The 27,743-nt window shown below is 45.6% G+C and overlaps 2 protein-coding genes across 3 annotated transcripts; one reads left to right on the plus strand and one right to left on the minus strand.

Annotated features, from left to right (window-relative positions):
* The first annotated feature begins 6,457 nt into the window (after positions 1-6,457).
* On the plus strand, positions 6,458-13,184 carry LOC133024780 (putative E3 ubiquitin-protein ligase UBR7). Its single transcript, XM_061091952.1, has 15 exons — positions 6,458-6,611; positions 7,155-7,391; positions 7,488-7,659; positions 7,768-7,832; positions 8,112-8,284; positions 9,343-9,476; positions 9,685-9,745; positions 10,112-10,207; positions 10,297-10,350; positions 10,513-10,618; positions 11,150-11,223; positions 11,313-11,477; positions 11,798-11,963; positions 12,053-12,114; positions 12,836-13,184. Exons 1-15 carry the CDS (start codon positions 6,458-6,460, stop codon positions 12,926-12,928), a joined length of 1,812 nt encoding a protein of 603 aa, XP_060947935.1. The 3' UTR covers positions 12,929-13,184.
* Positions 13,185-22,063: 8,879 nt separating this feature from the next.
* allc (allantoicase) lies at positions 22,064-26,887 on the minus strand. Of its 2 annotated transcripts, XM_061091051.1 has the most exons (11): positions 26,758-26,887; positions 26,374-26,424; positions 26,024-26,111; positions 25,330-25,449; positions 25,035-25,114; positions 24,803-24,935; positions 23,722-23,877; positions 23,542-23,615; positions 23,256-23,364; positions 23,061-23,179; positions 22,064-22,303 (listed from the first exon to the last, which is right to left on the minus strand). In XM_061091051.1, the coding sequence occupies exons 1-11, from the start codon at positions 26,866-26,868 to the stop codon at positions 22,124-22,126; spliced, it is 1,221 nt and encodes a 406-aa protein (XP_060947034.1). In that variant the 5' UTR covers positions 26,869-26,887; the 3' UTR covers positions 22,064-22,123. The 2 variants fall into 2 exon arrangements, with proteins under 2 accessions (XP_060947034.1, XP_060947035.1); XM_061091052.1 differs by lacking the exon at positions 25,330-25,449.
* Positions 26,888-27,743: the final 856 nt, after the last annotated feature.

Here is a 27,743-nt window from a genome sequence, read left to right on the forward strand (position 1 = left end):
ACACGTAGAGACCTCAGAGACACATGTGAGGATCCGTCTCCCAGGACGGACACAAGTGACACAGATGTGTAGAGGAGAACATCATCAGGAGAAAGGTTTTAGCAGCAATGATGAGGGGAAACATTTTGAAGGAGAACTTCAATACTACACTGCTCAAAAAAATTAAAGGAACACTTTGAAAACACATCAGATCTCATTGTGAAAAAAAATTATGTTGGATATTTATACTGATATGGAGAGTTTAATGTCCTAGGAACAAAAGGATGCCACATCTTTGATGGAAATAAAAGTTTTCAGCCTACAGAGGGCTCAATTTTATAGACATCCCGAGAATCATAGTGAAAAAGTGATGTGGCAGGCTTGTCCATTTTGCCAAAATTCAATTTCTGCAACTCAAAATGCTTCTCAATATCTTGTGTGGCCCCCACCTGCTTGTATGCATGCTTGACAACATCACGGCATGCTCCTAATGAGACAACGGATGGTGTCTTGTGGGATGTCCTCCCAGATCTGTCTAAGGGCATCAGTGAGCTCCTGGAAAGTCTGAGGAGCAACCTGGTCTGATGGACCGAAACATGATGTCCCAGAGGTGTTCTATCTGGTGTAGGTCAGGTGATCGTGAGGGACATTCAATTGCATCGATATCTTCATCCTCCAGGTACTGCCTGCATACCCTTGCCACATGAGGCCGGGCACTATCGTGCATCAGGAGGAACCCAGGACCTACTGCACCAGCGTAGGGTCTGACCATGGGTTCAAGGATTTCATCCCGATACCTAATGGCAGTAAGACGTTCTCTAGCCTGTAGAGGTCTGTGCGTCCCTCCATGGATCTGCCTCCCCAGACCATCACTGACCCACCACCAAACCGGTCATGCTGAACGATGTTGCAGGCAGCAGAGCGTTCTCCTTGGCTTCTCCAGACCCTTTCACGTCTATCACAGGTGCTCAGGGTGAACCTGCTCTCATCTGTGAAAAGCACAGGGCGCCAGTGGACATGCCAATTCTGGTGTTCTATAGCAAATGCCAATGGAGCTCCACGGTGCTGGGCAGTGAGCACAGGGCACACTACAGGACGTGGCGCCCTCACCCTCATGAAGTCTGTTTCTGACTGTTTGGGCAGAGACATTCACACCAGTGGCCTGCTGGAGGTCATTCTGTAGGGCTGGAGGTCATTCTGTAGGGCTGGAGGTCATTCTGTAGGGCTGGAGGTCATTCTGTAGGGCTGGAGGTCATTCTGTAGGGCTGGAGGTCATTATATAGGGCTGGAGGTCATTCTGTAGGGCTGGAGGTCATTCTGTAGGGCTGGAGGTCATTCTGTAGGGCTGGAGGTCATTCTGTAGGGCTGGAGGTCATTCTGTAGGGCTGGAGGTCATTCTGTAGGGCTGGAGGTCATTCTGTAGGGCTGGAGGTCATTCTGTAGGGCTCGGGCAGTGCTCAACCTGTTCCTCCTTGCACAAGCAGCAGATATCGGTCCTGCTGATGGGTTGAGGACCTTCTACGGCCCTGTCCAGCTCTCCTAGAGTAACTGCCTGTCTCCTGGAATCTCCTCCATGTTCTGGAGATTATGCTGGGAGACACATCAGATCTCCTTGCAACGGCTCGCATGGATGTGCCATCCTGGAGGAGTTGGACAATCTGTGCAACTTCTGTAGGGTTAAGAAATCGCCTCATGCTCCCAGTAGAGATAATGACTCTAGCTAAAGCCAACACTAATGGAAAACCAGTGGAAGTGATCAAGAGGGAGAAACTTGAAATGGCCTCCACATGCAAAACCACTCCTATTTTAGGGGTCGTCTCGTTGTTGCCCCTCTAGTGCACCTGTTGTTAATTCCATCAACACCAATGCAGCTGAAACTGATTAACAACCCCCTCTGCTACTTAACTGACCCGATCATTATCAAAAAAGTGCAATTGAATTCATGCCATACCCTGATAAAAAAGTGTTCCTTTAATTTTTTTGAGCAGTGTATATATCAAGCAGTCCTGCTGCATCATAGTCTCTGGTCAGCAGCAAGATCCTGATCCAGCATCAGGACACGCGATCCACAGATCCTGATCCATGATGTTTGAGGGTTCAGTCTTGGTTTTAGGTTTGGAGTGAGAGTTAGGTTCAGGTTCAGGTTTAAAGGGGCCATATTATGAAAATTCCAGTTTTGTAGTGCTTCTACACGTTAATTTGGGTATCTGGCATGTCTACGGTCCCAAAAACTCTGGAAAAAAACAACTCCCGCGATTTGTTGTGGTTCCTCTCTGTCAGAAACTATATGCTAGAGTGCGTCCAATGGGATTATTGGCCTGTTCTACGTCATATTAGCCCAATACCCCATTGTAGTAATCTCCCCCTTAGATCTATGCACTCCCCCGCCACCACTCGACCCACCAATAGATGGAACCACCATAGATGTAAGAACCACCCACTTTATTGACGGTCCATCGGTTTGCGCTGCCATTGCATTCTTGCGAGACTTGGAAACACTTGGATAAGCTAACTAGCAGCATGAAACGAATTCGACCACCGAGATGCTCAGTGCTGGGCTGCACAAATCAGCACAAAGCTCTTCATGTGACTCCAGCTTCAGAAGACACAAGATTGAGATGGATCGAGTTCATATATGACGGCAACGTTCCTGCAAGAGTTGGCAAATATCTGTAAGTGTGCTCTAACCACTTTTCATCGGACTGTTTTATCAACCTGGGCCAATATAACACAGGATACGCAAACAGGTTGTTGTTGAAAGAGGGGTCGGTGCCATCTTTCCGTCGCAACACTCAAGACGAGGGAAATGTAAGTATGTTTTTTTATAATTCTGTTATTTGCTTCTTTTAGACATTTTGTGTGGAGGCTAGTGACGTTAGCATGTTGTGGTGTGTGTGTGTGGGGGGGTGGGGGCTAGCATGTAGTGGTTGGGGACAGGGATGAGACTTTACAGGAGTTTTCATGTTCGACTATTAATAACGTTATTGAACAATTAATCGCGGGCGGCTGGCGAGTCTTAGCGAGAAGACGGCGTCGGAGTCCACAGTGAACGGTGTTCGCAGGGCAGGTTCGTGTGTGTTTTGCTCTCCACGCTGTTTGCCTCTCCTCCGTCGTCTCTTTCCGTGAGTACTGTGGCGCAGATTTTTTCCATGGCAGCAGTGGGCTGGAAGTTAGCTCCTGCTACAGCTCCTGCTACATGCGCCGTAGCTAACTTGCAGCCCGGCGCAGCTACGTTAGCATGCGCCGTAGCCTCCTGCTTCCGTTAAGCTCATCTGCTGAGGGAAGTCGCGCTGAAGATGTTGTTATCATAATAGATAGATAGATAGATTACTTTATTCATCCCCGAAGGGAAATTAATTTGTCATAGCAGCCGGTATATTTGAATACAATACAATACAATACAATACAATACAATACAATACAATACAATACAATACAATACAATACAATACAATACAATACAATACAATAAAATAAAAAATATTGAGGTAGAAAGAATAAAAACAGAAACACAAGATAAATAGGTAGATAAGGTGCAGTGGCAAGATGATGGTAATAGTACTGATGATATGATGGTAATGTTATTGTTAGACAGTATATAAAAAAAAGTACAGTATATATAGTATATAATATAACATAATATACATTTATATATGATAGTATTTATACCAATATAATAGCAGTATATAGTAATAATGGCAGCAACAGTATATATAATAATAGTAATAATAATAATAATGTAATAATAATAATATAATTATAACAACACATGTTTAAAAATGTGTATATATACAAAGAATATACAGAGAGTATGATATAATATATGATATATAGTAGAGGTATACATATAAGAATTTTGACTATACAATAGATAATATAATATACTATGAGTGTAAGAGTATGTAGACAGAGTGTGCAAAAGACAATATTATAGTATAAAATGATATATAATATCAATATGGTTTATATGAACACATATCACATATGATGTGCAGTAAGTGTATATGGAGCAGAGTGTTGTACAGGTCCACAGAGCAGGAGACAGGTTTAGTGCAGTTCTGTGATGGTGGCTCTGACAGGGGGAGGAGTTGAACAGTCTTATTGCGGTTGGGAGGAACGACTTCCTGTATCGTTCCTTCGAGCAGCGGGGGGGTTGAATGAGTCTGTGGCTGAAGCTGCTCCTTAGCTTGTCCAGTGTTTTGTGGAGGGGGGGGGGGTGAGAGGGATTGTCCATGATTGCCAGCAGTTTTGCCAGCATCCTGTCCTCCACCACCTCCTCCAGGGTGACAAGCTTAGAGCCAACCACAGACTCTGCCTTCCTGATGAGAACGATTAATCACTACCAGCCCTAGTTGGGGAAAATGTGTCCTTGTATCCTTGTATGCATGACAGTTGTACAAACATGAATAACATTGCTGATTTTGGTGTTTAGGCAGGCACATCTGTTCACGGTGCCAGGCTACATGACGTAGCTTGCCAGACGGATCCACCAGAGAAACGTACATATGGCACGCAGCTTTCTGTGAAAACACTGCGACCTCACTACAAAAGTACAGGTTTGTTTACCCTCAGTTACTTCGTCATGTCATTGATTGTGTCTCCGTGTTAAAGTTGTAACCGCATCTCATTTGTTGTGACTCCACGGATACTGAATGTCTGTTTTATCATAACCACACAGACAGCTGTGCCCTGCACTGATGTCGGGGTTGGGACCTCATCTGTGGCCTTCAAAGCATCACAGCCATTCCTAACATCGACCCCAATGAAGAGGCCTGGTAAGAGAGCTCGCTTGGAGGAGGGAGAGGACAACCCAAGTTCTTCAAGTTTGGACTTCGGAGAGCCACATGATTCTACCTATGATCCTGATGACTCGGTCACAGTCTTGACTGACTCAGCAGATGTGACGTGAGTGACTCAATATTTAATCTAAACATTTTAATAATCAGATGGTTTGCCATTCTACACTCATTTAAGCTGTTGCAGCCTTTTGATGAAATCTTTGTCTTTCTAATAGAATGGAATCTGGCAACCCTGTTCATAAGACACCCACATATATTGTCTATGAAAACTGCCTCCTGGAGCTGTTTGAGAGGTGTCCTGTGTGTCGGCTGGTGTCAGATGTGAAAACAAGAAGGGTTGGGACATTCCTCTCTGTAGAACAAAAGTGCCCACACTGTGAGTTCTACAGAAAATGGAATAGCCAGCCTCTTCTTGGTAGCACTCCTGTTGGGAACATCCAACTCTCAGCTGCAGGGTATGCCACTGGTGCATCTTTCTTCAAACTGGAGAAGGTAATTGTTCATTGACTTTACCTTAATTCACAACTTAATTCACTTGTAGTAAATAATTTGATCATAGGATATTATCATCTGAATTTGAGGAGGGAAATTGTATATATTAGTTCGTAAGTATATACACACACAATTCGAAAAGCAATACTAAAGCAAAGACTCCTGTGTCTTTTTTGAACTCAGATCTTCCGGGCAATGCGTTTGAGGATTTTTCATTATGACACATTTCGAAGGCACGCCCGGTCGTACATCGAGCCTGCAATCGTTCACAGCTGGAAAACAGCGCAGAATGGCAGGTTGGACCAGTTATGTCATCAACAGAAAGTCATCCTAGGTGGTGACTTGAGGGCTGACTCACCAGGTACGTAATACTGACTGTTCCTTTTTATGAAAATGTCATTGTTTTGACAAAGGGTTACTAAGAAAACAACAAATCATACAATGCCATGTGAAATGACACATAAAGTAAAATAATAACTACTTACATCTCTTTTTGAAGGACATTGTGCAAAGTTTGGCAGTTACACAGGACCTAAGGACCAACACTATTATTGATCTGCAGCTGGTTCAGGTGAGTTACATAAACTCCAATGTGTAAACTAAACACAGTTATTGAAAATGTGTCATATTTCCATGGCAAATTTCAGATGGAAAAGCAGTATGTCTTCATTCAACAGTATGCAGGGAACTCATTACAACATATCAATATTGCTTCAACAAGATGTTGTTGAAAAAGTACAACACAGCTCTAGCTTACAGATCCTATAACTACTTACAGGGCTGTGGAATAAGCGCATCTAAACAATGACATAAAAGATTCTCCACAGGAGTCTGTCTGTAGGGTCAGACGTGCGTCGTTAGATGTGTAGTCAGTCAGCCTACGCCCTCTCCAGACAGAGGCAGAGTCGTTGGCTGAACTAGAACTGTTGTTGAGCTTCTCTCACCTACTTGCTAAACCTGTATTTCGACTCTGTAAACCTGATTCTGACTCCGCTCCTGAATGACAGCGATCCAGAATGTTGTCCTCTCTGGGCGGGCATTTAATAAATTATTTTAGCATTTTGAAATAATAAAAATGCAATGAAATAGATTCACTGACATTGTTCGATATGTGAACAAAGTCCAGAAATAAAGCTGTTCAACCTTTTCTTTATAATCAGAGCAGTGAAGTCGGAGGGAGCTACCACATGGAGAAAGAGGGACTGAAAAGGAGCCTTGCTCTCTTGGAGGAACGAGGTGTGACTCTGGATTGCATTGTCACGGACCGCCACCCTCAAATCCAAAAATTCCTGAGGGAGGCCAACATCACACAACACTACGATGTTTGGCACATGGAAAAAGGTATTATTTCCTGTTTTGCACCAGGTGGCTCATCAGGCTAAGAAAGTCCCTGTTCACATGTGAAAACTCTATGTTGGTTAATCTAGGTATGCTTTGTCCACACACCACTTTTGTTCATTATCAAAGTCGTGGAGCACATCAATAATTAGCACAAACTGGTGTTTTACTTATTTTAAAACCAGAGCAGAAAGTTCACATAATTGGCAATTTTTAAATTAATTCACTCACTCACACAATACATTGAGGGCATGCCCTGTTTGGAACATTACTTAGACCTTATATGGGGATTAATTTTGTTTTTAATATATAACATAATATATATTTCAATACTTAATTTCTGAGTTGTATAATGTGTTCTGTTTATTTATTTTGTCTGTTTTGTGTTATGGTTTGTTTATTTATTGTTCATCTGTATAGTGTATCCTCAATCAAGGCATTGCTGCAAAAGAGCCGTGCGCTCAGTCAATTCTCCCAGAATAAATAATGATGATGATGATGATGATAATGTGTCTGTGCATGACTAAAATTTTATTTTATTTTTAGGACTTTACAAGAAACTGGTGAAGATTTCCCAGGACAAAGAATGTGTGAAACTGAAGAAGTGGCTTCGCAGCATAAAAAACCACATCTACTGGACAGCAGCTATGTCAACATCAGGGCCAGAGAGAGTGGCAAAGTGGAGCTCCATCCTCAACCATGTCCAAGACATCCACTCCCATGAAGACCCTGTTTCCCCCAGTGTTTGCATCTGCAACACACTTCTAGGGACAAGAGCAAATGGTTGACAGCAGGTATGTTCACCAAATTTGCATTGCAAATGTAAGGCTTGTGTGTATATACAACAAACCAAATACTGTGTTCCCCGTTTTTTTACAGGGACACCAGCCTTCTGCAGATTAGAGAAGGTGTTGACCAACAAGAGGGTTCTGAAAGATGTGGGGAAGCTGAGCCCTCACTACCAGACCTCGTCGTTGGAGTCTTTCCATAGCGTCATTCTGCGTTTTGCACCCAAAAACGTTGTCTTTCCTTTTCTTGGAATGTTCTGCAGGTAACAGTACGATTATTTTTTCAAAGAAATGTATACCTATTATTTATTATACAAACTATTATACATGCATACACAGATGCTCTTATAAATATTATTTTCTCCCCAAAGACTGTACCTGGCAGCCCTGCATTTCAATGAAAATACTGGCCGTCCCCAAGCAACAAGTTCAACTGGTGAGCCGCTATTTAGAGTGAGCCTCCCAAAATATAAGAAGGGCGAGTGCACAGCAAAGCCGGTGAAAGCAGATGCAACCTTCCGTGAGTGTCACAGGCTTTATTTAAAATTCCACAAAGTCAAACAATGTACAAACAGTATGTGAAACATAACTGACATATCAATTAACTGCTGTCTTCAAATAGTCTTCACGATAAATAGATTAATATAATTATAAAAAGAAAATAAATACAAAAAAGTGCAAAATGTACAACTTTTTGTCCCGATTTGTATTACAGATTACGTGGACAACCTGTTGGACCTCATCTTTCACAAGGTTTTTCAGGACCCGGCCCCATATGTGAAAGAGGTGCTGAAGATCTCAATACCTGCGGATCTCTCTGCCAACTATGAGAAACCTGACAAGCAGGAAGTTATAGACAGATATGTGTGGAGGTTCAATGAAGGGCAGGTCTGAACCCTGAATAACTTCCCTGAGCATCAGGGAACACTGCGGATCTGGAGAACCACGCAGGAGGGCAGGACCACTCTGATTCTCCGGCCCAGGTAGCCCCAACACCAGCTAACAAAGCTTCTGTCGCCAAATACCTGTAACGGCTGAGCAAAGTTTACATTGTGGTTAGAGAATAAAAGGTGACACACAAATATAAAGTGTTCCTTTGTTTACAGTATGGCTACTGATGACACAAAGTGTATTTTTGTAATAAATGTTTTTGTTATACTTGGTATTTTTTGTATTTATTACCTATGTACCAGCCAGTACATTTAATAACTATGTTTAAAAAGCTCTTTGGCATTCTTTCTAGCAATGTTTCTGACAATAAAAGTGTATAGAAACAGTTGTGTGCTTTTAGTGTTTGATATGTAACATGTCAACAATTGACACGTGTAAGATGAGCAGTTAGCAAAGTAATACAGAGGGAAAAGTATTGTATTGTACTTTATTCCTCAGTCATATTTTTATTGCAGAAATGACTGATAACTCACGCATTAAAAAAAACAACTTACTGCTCTATTCCTCTCAGAGGTAAAGGCCCATAATCTGCCCTGTAGATGTTGAATGCATTCTGTAGTGAGAACACATTCAAACACACAGGTTCAAGGCCTGGATGATCCACCATGCATGTTGTCTGGTTCTGAAGCTGCAGAAGTCTTCTTGTAACCTTGAATATTGAAAGTGTAAGTGACACGGAAGAAGTAAATCTGAGGAGGACTGTTTTTGACAGGGTAACAAGGTGCTGTTTTACATGATCCTAGTGGTATTTTGACCAAAACATTTGACAGACATTTCATTAAGACCCCAAGGAACCATATCAACTGTGGTGAAATGGGCATACGATGGGACCTTTAAGTTAGACTAAGGTTTATATGAAGGTTAAGTTGGAGGTTAAGTTTAAGTTTATACCAATGAGTGTCCTCACAGCTATAAAGAGATAAGTGTGTGTATTTGTGTGTGTGTGTGTGTGTGTGTGTTTGTGTGTGTGTGTGTGTGTGTGTGTGTGTGTTCAGGGCTATGTGAAGCGTCAGGCTCTGTACGCCTGTAACACTTGTTCACCAAAAGGCGGAGAAGCAGCAGGAGTGTGTTTGGCGTGTTCATATAAATGTCATGAAGGTCACGACCTCTTTGAACTCTACACCAAGAGGTGAGCAAACGCATCATCACTCTCGTCCATCAACGTGAGTTTTGATCTGAGCCAATGTGCTGTTTACATGTGAAGGACGTGGAGCTGTGTTGGTAATAATAAAGTAAATCAATCATCCAGAATAAATGATAAAAGGACTGAAACTGTTTTAAATAAATATAAGTATTTGGTGTTTCTTTTATTTGTTCTTCTGTGTGTTTTTCTGCAGGAACTTTCGTTGTGACTGTGGAAACAGGAAGTTCACAGAGCTGCAGTGTAAACTCCATCCTGTTAGTCCACATCCAGTAAAATGACACAAATGAAATGAACACACGTGTTCTTCAGCTGTAAACGGATCAAACAGGTTCATGGTTTTAGTTTCATGTTTATTATCAGCTCTTCATGGGTGAACACGGCTCATAGCGCCACCTGGTGTCTCAAACCATCTTAGTCCTTGGACCAGTTTGAGAAGTAGGTGGAGTCAGACTCAGAAGTGAAGTTATACTTTAAATAAACATCAGTTCTTCACTGATCAAACGTGGCAGATGAACCTGTTCCCTGGCGTCCTCATAAATACATAAACACCTGTCAGGTCTATGACCTTTGTTACTCGTTGGTCCCCACAATGCACGTTAAACACGAGTGGTGTGTTTCAGGATAAAGACGAGGTCAACACTCTGAATAAATACAGTCACAACTTCTTTGGAGTTTACTGCACCTGCAGTCGACCTTACCCCGACCCCGACGACCAGGTGAGACCCCCCCCCCTCAGCTGACCCCAGGTGAGCTCTGGACTCCACTGAATGTGTGTGTCTCTCTGATTGGCTGGTTTTGTGTCCAGGTGGAGGACGAGATGATTCAGTGTGTGGTGTGTGAGGACTGGCTGCATGGCAGGGTGAGTCTGTGACACCTCACACAGTTAAGTCCTGTGCTCTCGCTCAGCTCCACTCAAAACTAACTGTCCAAACCTTCTTAATCACATAATCTGAATGGTGCCGTGTACTTGTTGTGGTGCCCCCTGGTGGTCAACCCTCACCGACCTCCCCTGTACCTGCAGCACCTGGGCCGTGTGGTTCCCGACTGTGTCGAGCTGCAGGAGATGATTTGTGAGCTGTGTATGAATAAAAATGATTTCCTCTGGACCTACGCTGATCTCCTGGCAGGTAAGTCCCGGACTCACAGCGGCCGTGTGGCGTGTTTCCTGCGTGTGGCGTGTTTCCTGCGTGTGACGTGTTTCCTGCGTGTGACGTGTTTCCTGCGTGTGACTTGTTTCCTGCGTGTGACGTGTTTCCTGCGTGTGGCGTGTTTCCTGCGTGTGACGTGTTTCCTGCGTGTGACGTGTTTCCTGCGTGTGACGTGTTTCCTTCGTGTGACGTGTTTCCTGCGTGTGACGTGTTTCCTGCGTGTGACGTGTTTCCTGCGTGTGACGTGTTTCTTGCGTGTGACGTGTTTCCTGCGTGTGACGTGTTTCCTGCGTGTGACGTGTTTCCTGCGTGTGGCGTGTTTCTTGCGTGTGACGTACTTCCTGCGTGTGGCGTGTTTCCTGCGTGTGACGTGTTTCCTGCGTGTGACGTGTTTCCTGCGTGTGGCGTGTTTCCTGCGTGTGACGTGTTTCCTGCGTGTGACGTGTTTCCTGCTGTGGCGTGTTTCCTGCGTGTGACGTGTTTCCTGCGTGTGACGTACTTCCTGTTCAGTCTCAGGTGCAGCGGCTCAGGTGAAGGAGGAAACAGGAGGAGAATCAAACACAGACGCTCGTGACAAACCACAGGTGAGAGGCTTCCACTGGTTCAGACTGAGTCATGCTCAACCATTCTTTCTGATCCATGTCATTGATGAATGATCTATAAGGTGGATCAGGTGGATGATGTCATCGAGCCCGGCAGCAAGCGCAGCCGCGAGGAGGCGGAGTCTAGCTGCAGACTGAAGGAACTGCCGAGGATTGGTCAGACCAGACTCCGGGCAGGCGCTGTGTTCTGGCCGTCAGGGTGGCGCTCCAAACTCTGCTCCTGCACCACCTGCCAGGTAACCACTTCACATTTCCATTGGCTGCCGACTCATGATGTCAGCGTGACGTCATAGGCTTGTGATCGGACGTGTCACATGACGTGAACACTTTTTTAATTTTTAAAATGATCAAAATGTTTGTGACTAAACTACGAGCAAACGGCAACATGACAGCGTGTCACATCACTGTCACCTGTTGTCTTCAAATCATCACGTGTGACTTCCTGTCTGTGCGTTCTGCAGACAAAGTGAAGACCTTCACCCACGATTCTCTCAGAACTTAAAGAACCAGAACACGACCACGGACCAGTGTGTAACTGATCTGTGTCTGTCCTCAGGAGCGTCTGTCTCAAGCGAATCTGTCCTTCTTATTGGACGAGTGCGACACCGTCCTCGCCTACGAGAGGAAAGGAAAGAACAGCGAACAGACGCAACCAGGACACGACCCTCTGATGTCAGCACTCGACAACCTGAACCGAGTGCAGCAGCTGGAGATCATCCACGGTGAGAGAAGACTACAAGGACTACAAATTAAATTAAAAGTACAAACTACAAGTCCTACACATTTTGTTTGTTGTGTTATTTTGTTTCAGGATACAACGACATGAAAACTGAACTGAAGGATTTTCTTCAGACCTTTGCAGCTGAAGGAAAGGTCAGTGACCCCTGATGTCATGTGACTGTTCTGATAGGTCGTGACCTCTGATGTCATGTGACTGTTCTGATAGGTCAGTGACCTCTGATGTCATGTGACTGTTCTGTGATAGGTCAGTGACCCCTGATGTCATGTGACTGTTCTGTGATAGGTCAGTGACCTCTGATGTCATGTGACTGTTCTGTGATAGGTCAGTGACCCCTGATGTCATGTGACTGTTCTGTGATAGGTCAGTGACCTCTGATGTCATGTGACTGTTCTGATAGGTCGTGACCCCTGATGTCATGTGACTGTTCTGTGATAGGTCAGTGACCCCTGATGTCATGTGACTGTTCTGATAGGTCGTGACCCCTGATGTCATGTGGCTGTTCTGTGATAGGTCAGTGACCTCTGATGTCATGTGACTGTTCTGTGATAGGTCAGTGACCTCTGATGTCATGTGACTGTTCTGTGATAGGTCAGTGACCTCTGATGTCATGTGACTGTTCTGTGATAGGTCAGTGACCTCTGATGTCATGTGACTGTTCTGATAGGTCGTGACCTCTGATGTCATGTGACTGTTCTGTGACAGGTAATTGACCCCTGATGTCATGTGACTGTTCTGTGATAGGTCAGTGACCTCTGATGTCATGTGACTGTTCTGATAGGTCGTGACCCCTGATGTCATGTGACTGTTCTGTGATAGGTCGTGACCTCTGATGTCATGTGACTGTTCTGATAGGTCGTGACCCCTGAAGACATCCGTCAGTTCTTCGAGCAGCAGCAGAGTCGTAAGAGAAGGAGAGTCGACGACGGAAGTTTCTACTGCGCCTGATCACCTTTAACCTTTGACCTCTAATGAACCATGTGATGAGCCTTGGCCTGTCCCTGATCTCGTGTGACATCACTTCCTGTCGATCAGCTGATTTTTGTGATTTCTGGTCACTGTTTTTTATTGTTTATTTTGAAGCTTTGAGACACTGAACGTCCTGTTTTTAATGTTTGTTCCAGAGGTCAAAGGTCACTAACTGTAATGTTTATTTGTGTTTTTCTTTATAATGAAAATCAATAAAACTGAACCACAAAACCAACATGGATTTGCTCATATTTCCGGATCAATCAACATGATTAACTGTGCTGTTTGTTGAAGTCACTGTTGTGTTTGTCCAGATGCTTCTCCAGATGTTGCTCTGGGGCCGGACCTGGAAGCCTGAGGTTACACAGGTAACTTCTCATTTCAGCTTTAAAACACAAAGACTTTATTCATTTGATCAAATCACAGGAAACATCTCCTGGGTTCAAACGCCAACAAGACTCAGACAAACTGATTTAATCAGAACATAAACGTTTGGGTGTAAGAAGACGTCAATTCGAGACCTCTCGACCCCTCAGCCACAGCCGCCCTACTTCAGGGTTAGATCACAGTAAATATGATTTCTGACGTTCATAACTCATCTGTGTCGAGGGGGAAAAGAATCGACTGAAGTTCTCAAAGTGATGGCCTTCATCCTCCGGGACAGCGTCAGCAGCTTGTTGTGTCTCTGCCTACTCTTCACCTTCTCCACCTTCTCCTCCTCTCTCCTCTTCACCTCCTCCTCTCTCCGCTTGTCCTCCACATGGTCGGAGTCAGACTCGTCCTGCCGCTGCAGCCTGCTCCTCTTCACCTCCTCCTCCTCTTCAGCTGGCTCTCCTCCTCCTCTTCACCTCCTCTTCACCTCCTCCTCCTGTTCAGCTGGCTCCTGTCCTCCTCTCCTCCTCCTCCTCCTCCTCTTCACCTCCTCCTCCTCCTCTTCAGCTGGCTCCTGTCCTCCTCTCCTCCTCCTCTTCACCTCCTCCTCCTCCTCTTCAGCTGGCTCTCCTCCTCACCTCCTCCTCCTCCTCTTCAGCTGGCTCTCCTCCTCCTCACCTCCTCCTCCTCTTCACCTCCTCCTCCTCCTCAGCTGGCTCCTGTCCTTCTCCTCCTCCTCCTCTCTCCTCTTCACCTCCTCCTCTCTCCGCTGGTCCTCCACATGGTCGGAGTCAGACTCGTCCTGCCGCTGCAGCCTGCTCCTCTTCACCGTCCTCTTCAGCTGGCTCTCCTCCTCCTCCTCTTCACCTCCTCCTCTTCACCTCCTCTTCACCTCCTCCTCCTGTTCAGCTGGCTCCTCTCCTCCTCCTCCTCACCTCCTCCTCCTCCTCTTCACCTCCTCCTCCTCCTCTTCAGCTGGCTCTCCTCCTCCTCACCTCCTCCTCCTCTTCAGCTGGCTCCTGTCCTTCTCCTCCTCCTCTTCACCTCCTCCTCTCTCGCTTCCTGACACTTCGCTCCGATCTATTTATTACTAATAAGTGATAATACTTCCTCCTGTGGCTGCGTGTGAATGTTTAATACTTTCTTCTCCTCATGTCTTGAACGTGGCCTCGGGGTTTGTCGCAGTGACTCTTCCAGACACACCGACTGAAGGCTGCTGTGTATATTAGTAAATTGTGGCATATTCACAAATGCATTCAGCACATATATATATATTTCTAGTTTATTTTATTATGCTGTCTGTAAGTGACCGAGGTGTGAGAGTGTGACAGCAGCTGTAGAATGTGGAAGAATATTTATGCTTGTATGAGATCATCTGTTAAATAAAGTAGTTCAGCAGGAAAGGGGGATTGTTTTCATCTGCAGTCAGGATGACAAGAGATTAATTATTACTTTACAGGAAATGTCCTTATTTAAAGATGGATTAAGTGTGAGGTAGAAAGTGTGGAAAACAACTTCACCAAATAAAAGATAGGAAATCAGAAATGTATTAAATAAGGTTTGGCAAATCAAGGAATTGACACAAACAGCTTTTTAAAGGAGGCCAATGGGAACAGATTCTTTAACAGTCTTTTTAAACTGAGGCAAAGTTTGAGGGGAAAAAGCTGCACATCACAAATCAAGAATTTATTCCAGTATGGTTTCTAATTTACAGGGTTCACCACGACTGAACTGATACAAAGACTAGAAAAATAAATTATTCACAAATAATTCAGATCTTTTTGTGGATGGAGACCAGGGCCATCTTCAGGTGGTGCAGTGGGAACTGTTGCTAGCTTCACTCTGGTTCTTTGATCTTTTTCTTTAGCAGGAGGCAGCAAATATTTCTCAGCTTCACAGGAACTTTCTGAAGTTAAATTCTACATTGGTTCTCAAAAAACCAGAAGGTTCCATCACTGCTGGAGAGAAGAAGCCAGAGTAGAAACAGTAGAATCCCAGTGAACCTTGTTTCTGTATCTGATGCTGCTGTTGTGTTCAGGAGGCAGGAGGAGGAGCCTCAACGCCGCAGGTCCACCGTGGGGATCAGCAGGTCAAGGAGCAGGCGGAACAGGAGGAAGGAGGCTAAGCTCCGCTGGACTGCGACGCAGGTACACACCGGGACACACACAGGGGGACACACTCAGGGGGACACGCACAGGGGGACACACTCAGGGGGACACACTCAGGGGGACACACTCAGGGGGACACACTCAGGGGGACACACTCAGGGGGACACACTCAGGGGGACACACTCAGGGGGACACACTCAGGGGGACACGCACAGCGAAACACTAAACTGTCTAATTCACTCTAAAATTCCATAACAGGCTAAATAAACGAGGTGCAATAGTAATGGAGGATGTACCAGCCTGTATCAGAACATGTGTGAAACAGTTACTATCACATGCAACTTACACATGTAGTGTATTGATATTAACTTATTAAAATAAAAAATCAAGTCACGACCAAACACAGGACTGAAGTTAACTTGCTTCAAGCTGCGAGTCACAGACAAACCAGACGACACAATTCAGACACAAGAGAATCCAGGAGCATGAGAACCAGAGGAAGGAGCTGTTCTCCAAACCACCGCAGGTAGAGTTCTACTCTGATCCCACGAGCCGCCTGACTCCGCCTCCTCCTACCTGAAATAAAATATTTATTTTGTAATGACGTCTCCTGTCCTAAATCGTTACTATAAATGAATATATAGAGGGAGAGGGAGAGTGATAGAGAGACAGAGAGAGAGAGAGAGACAGAACCGGGGACCAGGAGGACACAGCTGACAGGAGAGCAGTGTTGATTTAAAACCACGAGTTCTAACGTTTCCTCGTCTGTTTCCAGGTCACCTGACGGACGACCACCTGGTAGAGTTCCTGGACAAAGCCAAGACGCACCTGGAGGAGGACAGCAAGAGAGTGGGGGGGGGGGGGAATTACTCCTGCAGCGGCCTGCAGGACTTCGTCCCCGAGAGACGTCATCTGGATCCAGTGGGTCATCGCTGAGTCTGAATTTCAAAACTTCAAGGACTTCAGACAGTGAAACATGCACAAAAGTGTTCTGCTGCTTTCTATCATAAAGATACTCAACAGGATCAATAACATTAATAACATTAAAATATTCTTTATAATATTCAGTCCTTTGATAATCTCTAGAGAGAACGGCCCTTTCTGATGTTACCAGAAGATAAGGGTTGGTGTTGTATATGGAGTCTGAAATACGCTCGGTTAGTTCTTCTGCAACAGACTCATCAATACAACTTGGAAAGGGTTTAAGAATGTCTCTGATTGATTGTGTGGCTGTAAATTTTGAGCGTGACACAATATCACTAAAACCACTTATTATTTGCTGAGTTGCACTTTTAGAAATATGCAAAACAGTTTGCATGTAAAGAAACAAGGAAGCAGGTTTGTGTTCAACTGAACTCGCTCTTCATGGGCCCGTGCTTCACTTTCCTGTTGGTGATGTAGCAACATCATTTATTTCTGTTCAAATGTTATGTCACCAAAGTCAGAAAGGACAGAACTTGTACTGCCCTTTAACCTGGATCTGGAAGCTACTTCCTCATCAGCAACAACCTCGTCTCTGGAACAAACAGAAGGGGAAACACTGGCAAACAGCAACCTGTCCTATCGGGCCTTTACAGTAGAGAACATTACTTCCTTGCAAACCGTTTTAGGAAGTTCTATTTCATAATGCTCTGCAATTTTTAACAACTGCTCCCTGGTCCATTGTCCTAGCACCTCCACACTGGGACACTGCACAAAATCCTCCATGGTAGCCATCGTTTCAAAAGAACCAACCCAGATAACTTTTTTTATTTATTATATACATCTCATCACCTTTGGAATACCTCTCCCCTGACCATCTGCCCAACCAATGCTAACTACCCTCTCTGGACCCTAGTCTTCATGCATTTCATGACAGGTGTTTTAAACACAAAACCAATGACCAGGTAAAGCCCCAGCTATGCTGTTACTCACCAGACGGACATGGACGTGTACCCAAGACAGGAAGTCAAATCATGTTTATGCACAAAAATAACAAACAAAAACAACAAACCAACAGACCCCCCCCGAGAGAGATACTGTTGCTTATTCCTACCAGGAAAGGTAACTCCAAAGGTGAATCCCTCTAATTAGAGCCTGATAATGAAGGCAATTAGTCCCAGTGATGTAAGCTCCAAGTACTACCTTCACACTCTAAAGTTATCACACACCCTGGACACACCACGGCAACCAGGACACTATTCCAGGGGAACCTTCACCTACTAGAGGCCTCTGACTTTCTCACTACAGAGAAGAGTGAGAAACAAACCTGGATCTGGATCCTGGACGAGCCCCCACTTGTTACACCTTGGCTCCTGTTGTGCAACAAGACTCACAGACGGCCACAAAGTTCTGTAGTTATAGTATTTATTCTAGAAAGAATAAATACAAGGAAACCTCTACATGTGCATGTGGAGGTCGACCCGGTGGAAGAGAGACCAGAGCCCAGTCTGCAGGCCTCTTAAGTAGTGGTCCCCCAGGTGATCCACATCCCTGCTGATCACTCGGGTCTGACTCCGCCCACAGGAGCCTGGAACCCAACAGACAACTCCAGGGTTGCAGGAGCAGGTGACTCAGTTCCAGCTGATTTATTCATCATGAACAACACTTTCCTCCTCTGCTACAAAAAGAAACTCAGGATGCTGCTGCTGCTTTTCCTCTTTTCTTTTATTTTGCACAAAATAATGACAGTGAGCAAAACACAAAAATGTGTCGAAATCAAAAACAACTGAAATCCAGTTTCTCTCGGGAACAAAGGTCCTGAACTTATTAAACACAACACGTTAACAACGTTTAAAACAGCTGCAGCGGCAGGAAGTGACCCGGAGACTCCGCCTGAAGGGAAACAAGAGAATCAAGCCAACCTGTAGAAAAATAGGCCTGAAAATACAAAGATAAAAAGATGAGGTATGTTCGGTTTGTCCAGTCCCACAGCTGGAGGGGCGGGGACAGACTCGTGTCCGCAGGTTTGAATCCTGATCTCAGTTCAAACTAAATCCATGAAGTCTGAAGAGAGTCTGTCCCCGGTCCCTGCTCCGGGGACACCAGGGCTACCGGGGTGTCTAAAGTCACCATGTTCTGCTCCTTGTTGTTTCCTCACTTCCTGTTGTATAAAGCTGTTTCCTGTGTGAGCTGCTTCCAGCTGCTCTTCTCTGATCATGATTCCTTATTGTTTCTGCTTCAGATTCACTGGGTGCCATCTACTGTGTCTTCTTAGTTTTTCATTAATCGCCCATTTGTCTGTGTATCTGTCTGACATGGTTACCATGGTAACTTGCTACTTTGGACCTATAGAGATCAAAGGCATCAATATTGTGGCATGGTCAACCTGTTCAAAGCTCGAACCTTGAAAGGACCAAAGGTGTGAGAACAACACAGAAGAAGAAGAAGAAGAAGAAGAAGAAGAAGAAGAAGAAGAAGAAGAAGAAGAAGAAGAAGAAGAAGAAGAAGACAGCATTCTGATGATATGTGTAGATAGTGACCAACAACAATGAGCGAGAGGATGAACGCGCACAGTCACAACCTCGAGGCTTTGAAGGCGGAGCTTAAGCTTACAAGAAAACATCTGGCCTGTCAGACTCAGAAGGTCGCTGAGCTCATGACCAAGCTGGACATGGAGACTGACATGAAGCAGTGTCTCTCAGATCACTCTGACTTTGTTTTAGCCGAGCTGAATACGCTGGAGAACCAACATCTGGAGCAGACAGAGGAGTTGCAGAACCTGAGAGACGCTCACATGAAGACATTTCTGCAGTGGAGACAGTGGAACGCTGAGCATCAGGCTAACAGTCAGGATTTAATGGACCTGAACAAATCCTGGATCAGGCTGAACAGGAAACTGAAGGTTGAGACTAACCACAGGGATGCTCTGAAGAGAGAAGCTGAGCGTCTCTCTGCCACGCTGGAGACAGAGACTTCACACACCGGGACTCTGTCGGGTCACACTGTGGCGCTGGCTGAGCAGATGCTGTTGCTAATGGGCCACAGCCTGGAACTGGGTGCTATGGTGGAGAAACAGAGGCAGGACCATCATTCAGCCATGGAACCTGTGGGGGCTCTCTGTCTGGAATTGTTGGAGCAGGGACACATTTCCGAGGAGCTGAAGTTCCACATTAAAGGTGAGAAGAACATCAGCACGCTCCTTGCAAACAAGAAGGAGGAGCTCTCCTCCAGGTGGGAGACAGAGAAAGAGAAGAACAATGATAAGGCAACTTTGTTGAAGACTCTTCAAACTAAGCTGCAGGTGGAGGAGAGCTCGAGAAAAGACCTGGAATATGAGATGAGGAGAAGAAATGAACTCCACCTGCAGGAGCTTCAGGTAGTGAAACAACCTTTCTTTGAGAGAAACGCAGCCCAGCTGCAGGAGCTGGACGGCTTGAAAGCAACCAACCTCACGCTGGTCACCGAAGGAAAGACACAGGAAGAGCTGAGTCGGAAGCTCCAGAGAGAAAGGACCCAGCTCTCGGCCATGCTGGAGGCAGAGGCTGAAGAGAACAAGACTCTGCACAAACAGAAAGAGTCTCTCACCACCGAGCTGCAGAGACATGAGACGTGGACCCTGGAGTCCAGCGAAGGTCTGCAGCAAGAAATGAACGCTCATCAGGAGGAACTTCAGGTTCTGCATCAAGAAGTGCAGAGCCAGAAAGCAGCCAACCTTGAAACTCTCATCAAGTGCTCTGATGAGAAAGAGGCTGTTTGGACCCGACGGAAACAAACCGTCCAGCTCAGGGAAAACACTCCTGAGGCTCCAGGACGGCCAGAGGCTTCTCAGGGAAAAGTCCCAACCAAGAAGAAGGCGTCTTCGAGAAAGCTTTTCTGCAACTTCTTCTTCAGCAGGAGGGGAATATAATTCTATTATATCTATTCAATATAATAATAAGGCCGGAGACGGAGTCATTACATCTTTTTTGTATTTCCCAAATTCCCAAATCACAGTTTGTCTCATAGATCCGAACAAGGTGCAAAGTCCTCGGCTCTTAATCCTCGACAAGAGTGAAAGGTCTGGGACTTCAGCGCTCCAAGATGTGGAGATAACATTTTAAATTCATTTGTTTTAAATATTTAAGTCAGTTTCTAATGCAGAAGGACAGAAGCAACAGAGCAACAGCCACCAGAGGGCGCTGTGTTGTGCTCTTCTCAGTTAGTGATCATCATGGAAACATCTCCTCCTTCTCCACCTGGACCAGGTTTCCTGTTGGGTTGGTCCTGCCTTGGCCCTCTTCCTGTCTACCTCTTCAAAATCAAATCATCTCAGAAAAAGTGTAAATATTTGAAAAAAGTTGTAAACAAACAGGAAAGTCCTGATGAACCTTTTGACTTTTGAATAATTGATTTGGGACCAAGATTACAAATAGGAAATGGATGACTATGGTGTGTCTGCTGTCAGCATTCAATCTAATAAACAAGTAAATAAAAAGAAGCAGAATTACATATAAGTTTTTAAACCTTAGTGGTTCCGTTCTCAGCTCAACCAGGATCCCTGTTTGATTTCACTGTGGTTCTCAGTGGTGTGGGGTCAAAGGTCAAGGAGGGATTTTATTTGTATAGTCTCATATTCACGAATCACAGTTTGACTCACAGGCTTTAACAATGTGAGACGTCCTCTGTTCTTCATCCTCAACAAGAGTCAGGACAACTAAACAAAAAGAAAAAACATCACAACTAAACTCACCTTCTTGTTTTTCATTGGCTTGTTTCAGAACTCTAACACTTTTCCTTATAAGCAGTTTCTATTCACCTACAATATTTATAAATGTATATTGTTTAACATACAACCTGTTTTAATTCAATTAGCAGTACATTTATTGCCCTTTTCATTTATATATTTTTAATATTTAACAGTTAGAATTTGTAGATGCTCATATTTTATTTCACTCTATTGACGAGATGAAGAGAGACCATGGAAACCTGGAGCTTCCCAGAGTGGGAATGTACTCTGGCTGCAGAGCTGCAGAGCTGCAGAGCTGCAGAGCTGCAGAGCTGCAGAGCTGCAGAGATGCTGAGCTGCAGAGCTGCAGAGCTGCAGAGCTGCAGAGATGCTGACCTGCAGAGCTGCAGAGCTGCAGAGCTGCAGAGATGCTGAGCTGCAGAGCTGCAAAGACGCAGAGATGCAGAGCTGCGGAGCTGCAGAGCTGCAGAGCTGCAGAGCTGCTGAGCTGCAGAGCTGCAGAGCTGCAGAGATGCAGAGCTGCAGAGATGCTGAGCTGCAGAGCTGCAGAGATGCAGAGCTGCAGAGATGCTGAGCTGCAGAGATGCAGATAATGAATCACCGGAGCTTCCTGCTTTCTTGTAAGGATCAGCCTCTCCTTCAGGCCAGGTGAGAGTCCTCTGGCCTGGTGGAACGTCCCTTCCTCTCCAGCTGATGGTTTGAAACACGTGTTTGAGAATGAAACCATGGAGCGAATCTCCTCTGATTTACTTTCTTCTTTTCAGCGGGAAACAGCGTCAAGGTTTGTTTTTAATGATTTTAAAGTTCAGTTCACTTGATGCTACATCGACGTCGTGATCACTCTCTCTCTGTTTTATACAAATATCAAAGTTTAGACTCAATGAACTTTTGTGTTTGACTGAAGAAGAAAGATTTAATATGAAGCTGTAAAGTTCTGTGATGTCACAGTAGATATGAATCTGTATGAATGACCACCAGACTGTCATGTGGCTTTGTGTGTTTTATTTGTTCCTGAACAAACTGCGGATCGAAGCCTCTGGTTGTGTTTCAGAGTTTGGAATCTGCTGTCGGCTGATTGGTCGAGGCCGCAGTGATCCGCACAGGTCGACCCCAGAGCCGCAGCCGGCTGACCCCCCCATCCGGGGCGATGACCAAGCGCACGTGGCTGATGGGCGGAGTCAGCGTCAGCTCTGCCTCACCGAAGAGGTGTCTGTGATGAGGACGGAGCTGCAGCAGAGACAAAGAGACAAAGAGACAAAGAGACAAAGAGACAAAGAGACAAAGAGACAAAGAGACAAAGAGACAGAGGAATCAGGTCAAGTCACTACATCCTCACGTGTTCATCGCGTGTTCATCACATGTTCTGCAGATTCTTTATGTGAGAACAAACATCTGAGTCAGTGTCTCTGGATCTTCTCCTGCAGCTTAGTGGTAACATGTGTGTAACATGTGTGTAACATGTGTGTAACATGTGTGTAACATGTGTGTAACATGTCAGAGTCCATGTGAGGAACCAGCAGGAGAACGTGTGGAAGCTTCACAGAGAGCGAGTGGACGAGGTTTCTAACACGTGACGTGAAACTGAAGAACTCAAAGATCTCAGGATGAAGAAGAGGAGCCGGACACGTAGAAGACGAAGACGTCCACTTGGAAACACGAGGAGGTTCCAGATCTTCTGGTGATGAGGCCGACGCCGTGTGGGAGGAGCTGGAAACAACAACACTGATCTGTCCACAGCAGAGTTTATACGTCATGTCCCGCCTCCTGCTGCTCTACAGGCTCCACCCCTGCTGCTCTACAGGCTCCACCTCCTGCTGTCTACAGGCTCCGCCCCTGCTGCTCTACAGGCTCCGCCCCTCACCTGGATGTCCCCACGTGTTCCTGTTGGAACGAGTCGGACCCGACCACCTGCTGCTGCTTCACACTCACTCACTACAGGAAACGTGCAGACAGTTGAGTTTGAGACTTGTGAACCTGGACCTACTTTCTGAGGGCGGAGGAGGATCTGCCAGTTCACAGACCTCCACCCGGTGGCGCTGCTCGGAGCCTCGTCCTCAGGCGTCAGGGTGCAGGCCTCAATCCTGCAGGAGTCCGGGAAGTTTCCTGGACGGACAAACATCATCGTCGATTATCCATGTCAGTGTAACTCTGTATAAAAGCCGCAGAGACGTCCCTCCACCTTTGAAGTGGTTGGTGTCAACTTCGACGCTGCGGATCACTCCGGGTCGAGCGAGACGAAACACCGCCCACTCCCATCCGGGCACGTCCAGGATCCCCTGCTGGTCCACCTGCGAGACCACCAGCAGGGACAAGGGGACAGGGACATGAACCAAGTCACACAACTGGAACGAGGACCTTCTCTGACAGAGACCAGGTGTTTGTCCCATTTGCTAATTGACAGATTCAACTGGAGGGACACAGTAAGTCTCCGGGTGTTGTAAAGTTTTGTGTGTTTGTGATGAAACCTTCAGGTGTGTCGGTCTGTCCAGCCTGCGAGCGGTTTCCCATCCGTCCCCCATGTTGGCAGCTCGGCCGAGTCCTGTGGACACATCACACGTCACCGGGAGCAGGTCATGATGTCATCACCGCGAAGGAAACGCTGCGACAACAAAGCTCATGTGCAAACAGATCCCGTTGATTCCAACCAATCATGTTGCGTGGATGGCCAAAGTGGGCGTCGCTGTAGCCGAGGCAGACTCCCCCATTGGTCAGAGCCACCAGGTCCACATCCTGGTTGGTGGAGACAGACGACCAGTCCCTCTGCCCGACGCCATACACACGCAGTCTGGATATCCCCCCATCTGGGGACACACATGCGCTCCGTACAGTGTTAAACTGTCTGACTGTACTTGTATCTTTGTGGGGACATTTTGGGGTCAGGTGTGTGTGTGTGTGTGTGTCTGTGTGTGTGTGTGTGTGTGTGTGTGTGTGTGTGTGTGTGTGTGTGTGTGTGTGTGCGTGTGTGTGTGTGTGTGTGTGTGTACCTGGATGCATGTTGAGACGCAGGTGTGTGTGTGTGTGTGTGTGTGTGTGTGTGTGTGCGTGTGTGTGTGTGTGTGTGTGTGTATGTACCTGGATGCATGTTGAGACGCAGGTGTGTGTGTGTGTGTGTGTGTGTGTGTGTGTGTGTGTGTGCGTGTGTGTGTGTGTGTGTATGTGTGTGTGTACCTGGATGCATGTTGAGACGCAGGTGTGTGTGTGTGTGTGTGTGTGTGTGTGTGTACCTGGATGCATGTTGAGACGCAGGTGTGTGTGTGTGTGTGTGTGTGTGTGTGTGTGTGTACCTGGATGCATGTTGAGACGCAGGTGTGTGTGTGTGTGTGTGTGTGTGTGTGTGTGTGTGTGTGTGTGTGTGTCTGTGTGTGTGTGTGTGTGTGTGTGTGTGTGTGTGTGTGTGTGTGTGTGTGTGTGTGTGTACCTGGATGCATGTTGACACGCAGGTGTGTGTGTGTGTGTGTGTGTGTGTGTGTGTGTGTGTGTGTACCTGGATGCATGTTGAGACGCAGGTGTGTGTGTGTGTGTGTGTGTGTGTGTGTGTGTGTGTGTGTGTGTGTGTGTGTGTGTGTGTGTGTGTACCTGGATGCATGTTGAGACGCAGGTGTGTGTGTGTGTGTGTGTGTGTGTGTGTGTGTGTGTGTTTCTGTGTGTGTGTGTGTGTACCTGGATGCATGTTGAGACGCAGGTGTGTGTGTGTGTGTGTGTGTGTGTGTGTGTGTGTGTGTGTACCTGGATGCATGTTGAGACGCAGGTGTGTGACTCTCTCTTTGAAGTTGACCTTGAAGTAGTTATGACAACTGTCGCAGTATCCAGGTTTCAGCTCGGACACACCCACCAGCTCTGGCCACGCCTCCGAGGCCAGCTGTCAATCAAACCACATGTCAACAGTCAATCAGTCAGCTCAATACTTGTCATGTTGCCATGGTGACGAACTGTGATGACACCCCCCTGTGAAGGTTACCTTGACGACAGCAGACAGCTGCGTTTCGGAGGCGGCCATGCCGGTCCGGTCTCCCTCCAGGCTGAGGGGGGGGGCGTGGTCTGGTGAGGGGGGGGGGACATTTTATTTTGTGATTTGATTAAAACTCAAACTGTTGCGTCTCTACTGTTTGTTCATAAAGCCAAAGTCAAAGTGATTCTTAAATATTATCTTCATGTGAATCTATAAACATCAGATCTGGTTGATGAAAGTTCACGACGGATGTGAGGAGTCAGATAACAGAGATGAAGAGGAGAGGGGGAGGAGCCTCCTGTACCCAGAGCGCCGGCCTGGATGGAGACGAAGGGCGAGTGGTTTCCCGTGAAGAAGGACGTGTCGATGTCGAGGCCGCGGATCAGCCCCGGGACGCCCAGCTGCACGAGGCACCAGTCGTGACCTTCAGCAGAGGTCACACAAACACGTGAGCGTGAGTAGAACCTCACGCAGTCGCTTTCATAACAAGTTACATCTCTTCTCTACTTCCTGTGGAACCTGCCGCTCGGGGGCGGGTCTCTGGATCAGGAAGTACATTTCACTTTTATTTCTGAAAATCCTCATAAAAAGAGTTTAATCCTGGAACCGGCTAAAAGATAAATCATAAAGATCATAAAACATTTGAATCAGAGCAAAAATTATATTGGGAAACTGAAAAAAGTCAAAGGTACAACACTGTGTAAAGAGTGAAGGAACTACACATCCCATAATGCAACGTGAATGATCCTTTCCAATGGCTTCTTCTTCTTGAATTTAACCTTGTTATAAATATCCTGTTTTAACATTTTATAGTTTGTTTGAACACGGAACGATTTTATCGTAACCGACATGATTTTGCTTCTGTGGTAAAGATTCCACAGAAGCAACAGGGAGCTCCACCAATCAGAGAGGTTGCACCTGAGGATTGTGGGTAGTGTAGTACTGTTCCTTGACATGTCTGCCTCCTTCATCACAGGTCTGAACATAATGTCACTGACCGGGCGTTCTCTTCCTCCTCGTCTCCCATCCGTCCATCCACTTCCCGAAGTCGGTGAAGGCCGTCGGGAGGAACTGTGGCGCCTCCCGCTGCACCAACACAAACATTACACTTCAGAAACACAATATTTACTCGACTAACAAAGATGAACAACTTAACTTGGTGATTTTCTGTTTTTCTTCTAAAGACAAATAAAGATTAATCCAATGCTGAAAGAGTCCTTGACATGCACCAGTTGTTAAAACTACAGCCAGGAACCATTTCAGAAATTTGAATAAAGAAACCAAGTATGTATTTGTTGTCCTGAACTCTGATCACTGATTATTGATTATTGATTATTGAATATTGTACCTTCAGCAGGTTGGCAGCAGGAGCGAACCACTCGTCTGTAGCAAAGATTATCTGGAGGAAAACCACCAAGCCGTCACTTCACCAGAAATATCATCAACTGAATTAATGCAAAACAGAAGTTCTCTACATCTTTTATCCATATTACAGCTACAATAATCAATATTTGAAAGGAATAGTTCAACATTTTAGGACAAACTGTTTATAGAAATATGAACAGTAAAATGTAGCTTTTTGAATTTTGTGAAACTTTTGGAGACACCACATTTAAATCTTCAGTGTTTGTTTTGTTCAAACCTCAGAACGTTCTGTGTCTTGACTGAATCAGCCGTCGTTTATATATTTATATTATTTATGTATTTCTGTTCTGTGTAAAAAGCAACTCACCCTCCCCCCGACCGTCTCACAGGCCAGATCATTGAACTGCAGGAAGTCCGGCTGTTCCACCGCCGCCGCCGCCGCTCTCCTCTCGGCCATGTTGGACTGGACTGGAAACATGAAGAGAAACGTTTGGTTCCTCCTGAAACATCAGGTTCCATCTGAGGAGCAAAGGTCATCGACTGCTCAGTCACAGGCGCCTCTTTATCTACTGGTGGGGGGGGGGAGGGACTGAATACACATGGACTGTACTGAACAAGCTATGAATATAGACAACAAATATATATTATATATATATATATTAAAAGAAGAAGATATCCACATTTAAACGTGTATAAGATCTTTATATACAGTCAGTGATAAACTCATTTGAAACAACTCAATGTTTCAGAGCTTCAGAAGAACAGTTCAGCTTCTAAACGTTTACACATTCTGTTCCTTATATATATGGACAAACAATGAATCTCAATTTATGTATATTAAATAATAACAGTTGTTCTTTAGAGAATCATTCACGGAGAAATTACAGATTTTGACTGTTTACAATGTTTAATTTGCCTAACATCAGTTTTAGAGAGAGAATAAAAACAACTGTTCAAAGTGAAAACAATTCAGAAAGTGAAAGTAACCAACGAATAAAAGCTGGAAATGATATAAAGTAATTTATTGAACTTCATAAACTGTCTTTACTATATAATAATAATATATTGTGGGGACCTAGTATTTGTGAACTACAGTCTGACCACATGTTTCTTGTGAAGACGAAGGCGAGTCTCCAGAACTCTGTCTCCCAGAGAGTGTCCCCCCAGGTGCTCCACCGTCCGTCCCCTGGACACGACAGCGCTGGTCCCTCTGGGCCCCGTGAGGCCCCCAGGGCGAGAGAAGACCAGTTCTCTCTCTCTTCTCTCTCTCTACTCTCTTCTCCTGGAGCAGAGGTGTAGCTCTCCAGCTCAGGAGCCACAAACCAGCAGTGCTGTAGAAAGTACTTGAAAGCC

The sequence above is a fragment of the Limanda limanda genome, chromosome 18, assembly GCF_963576545.1.
Source record: "Limanda limanda chromosome 18, fLimLim1.1, whole genome shotgun sequence".
Lineage (NCBI taxonomy): Eukaryota > Metazoa > Chordata > Actinopteri > Pleuronectiformes > Pleuronectidae > Limanda > Limanda limanda.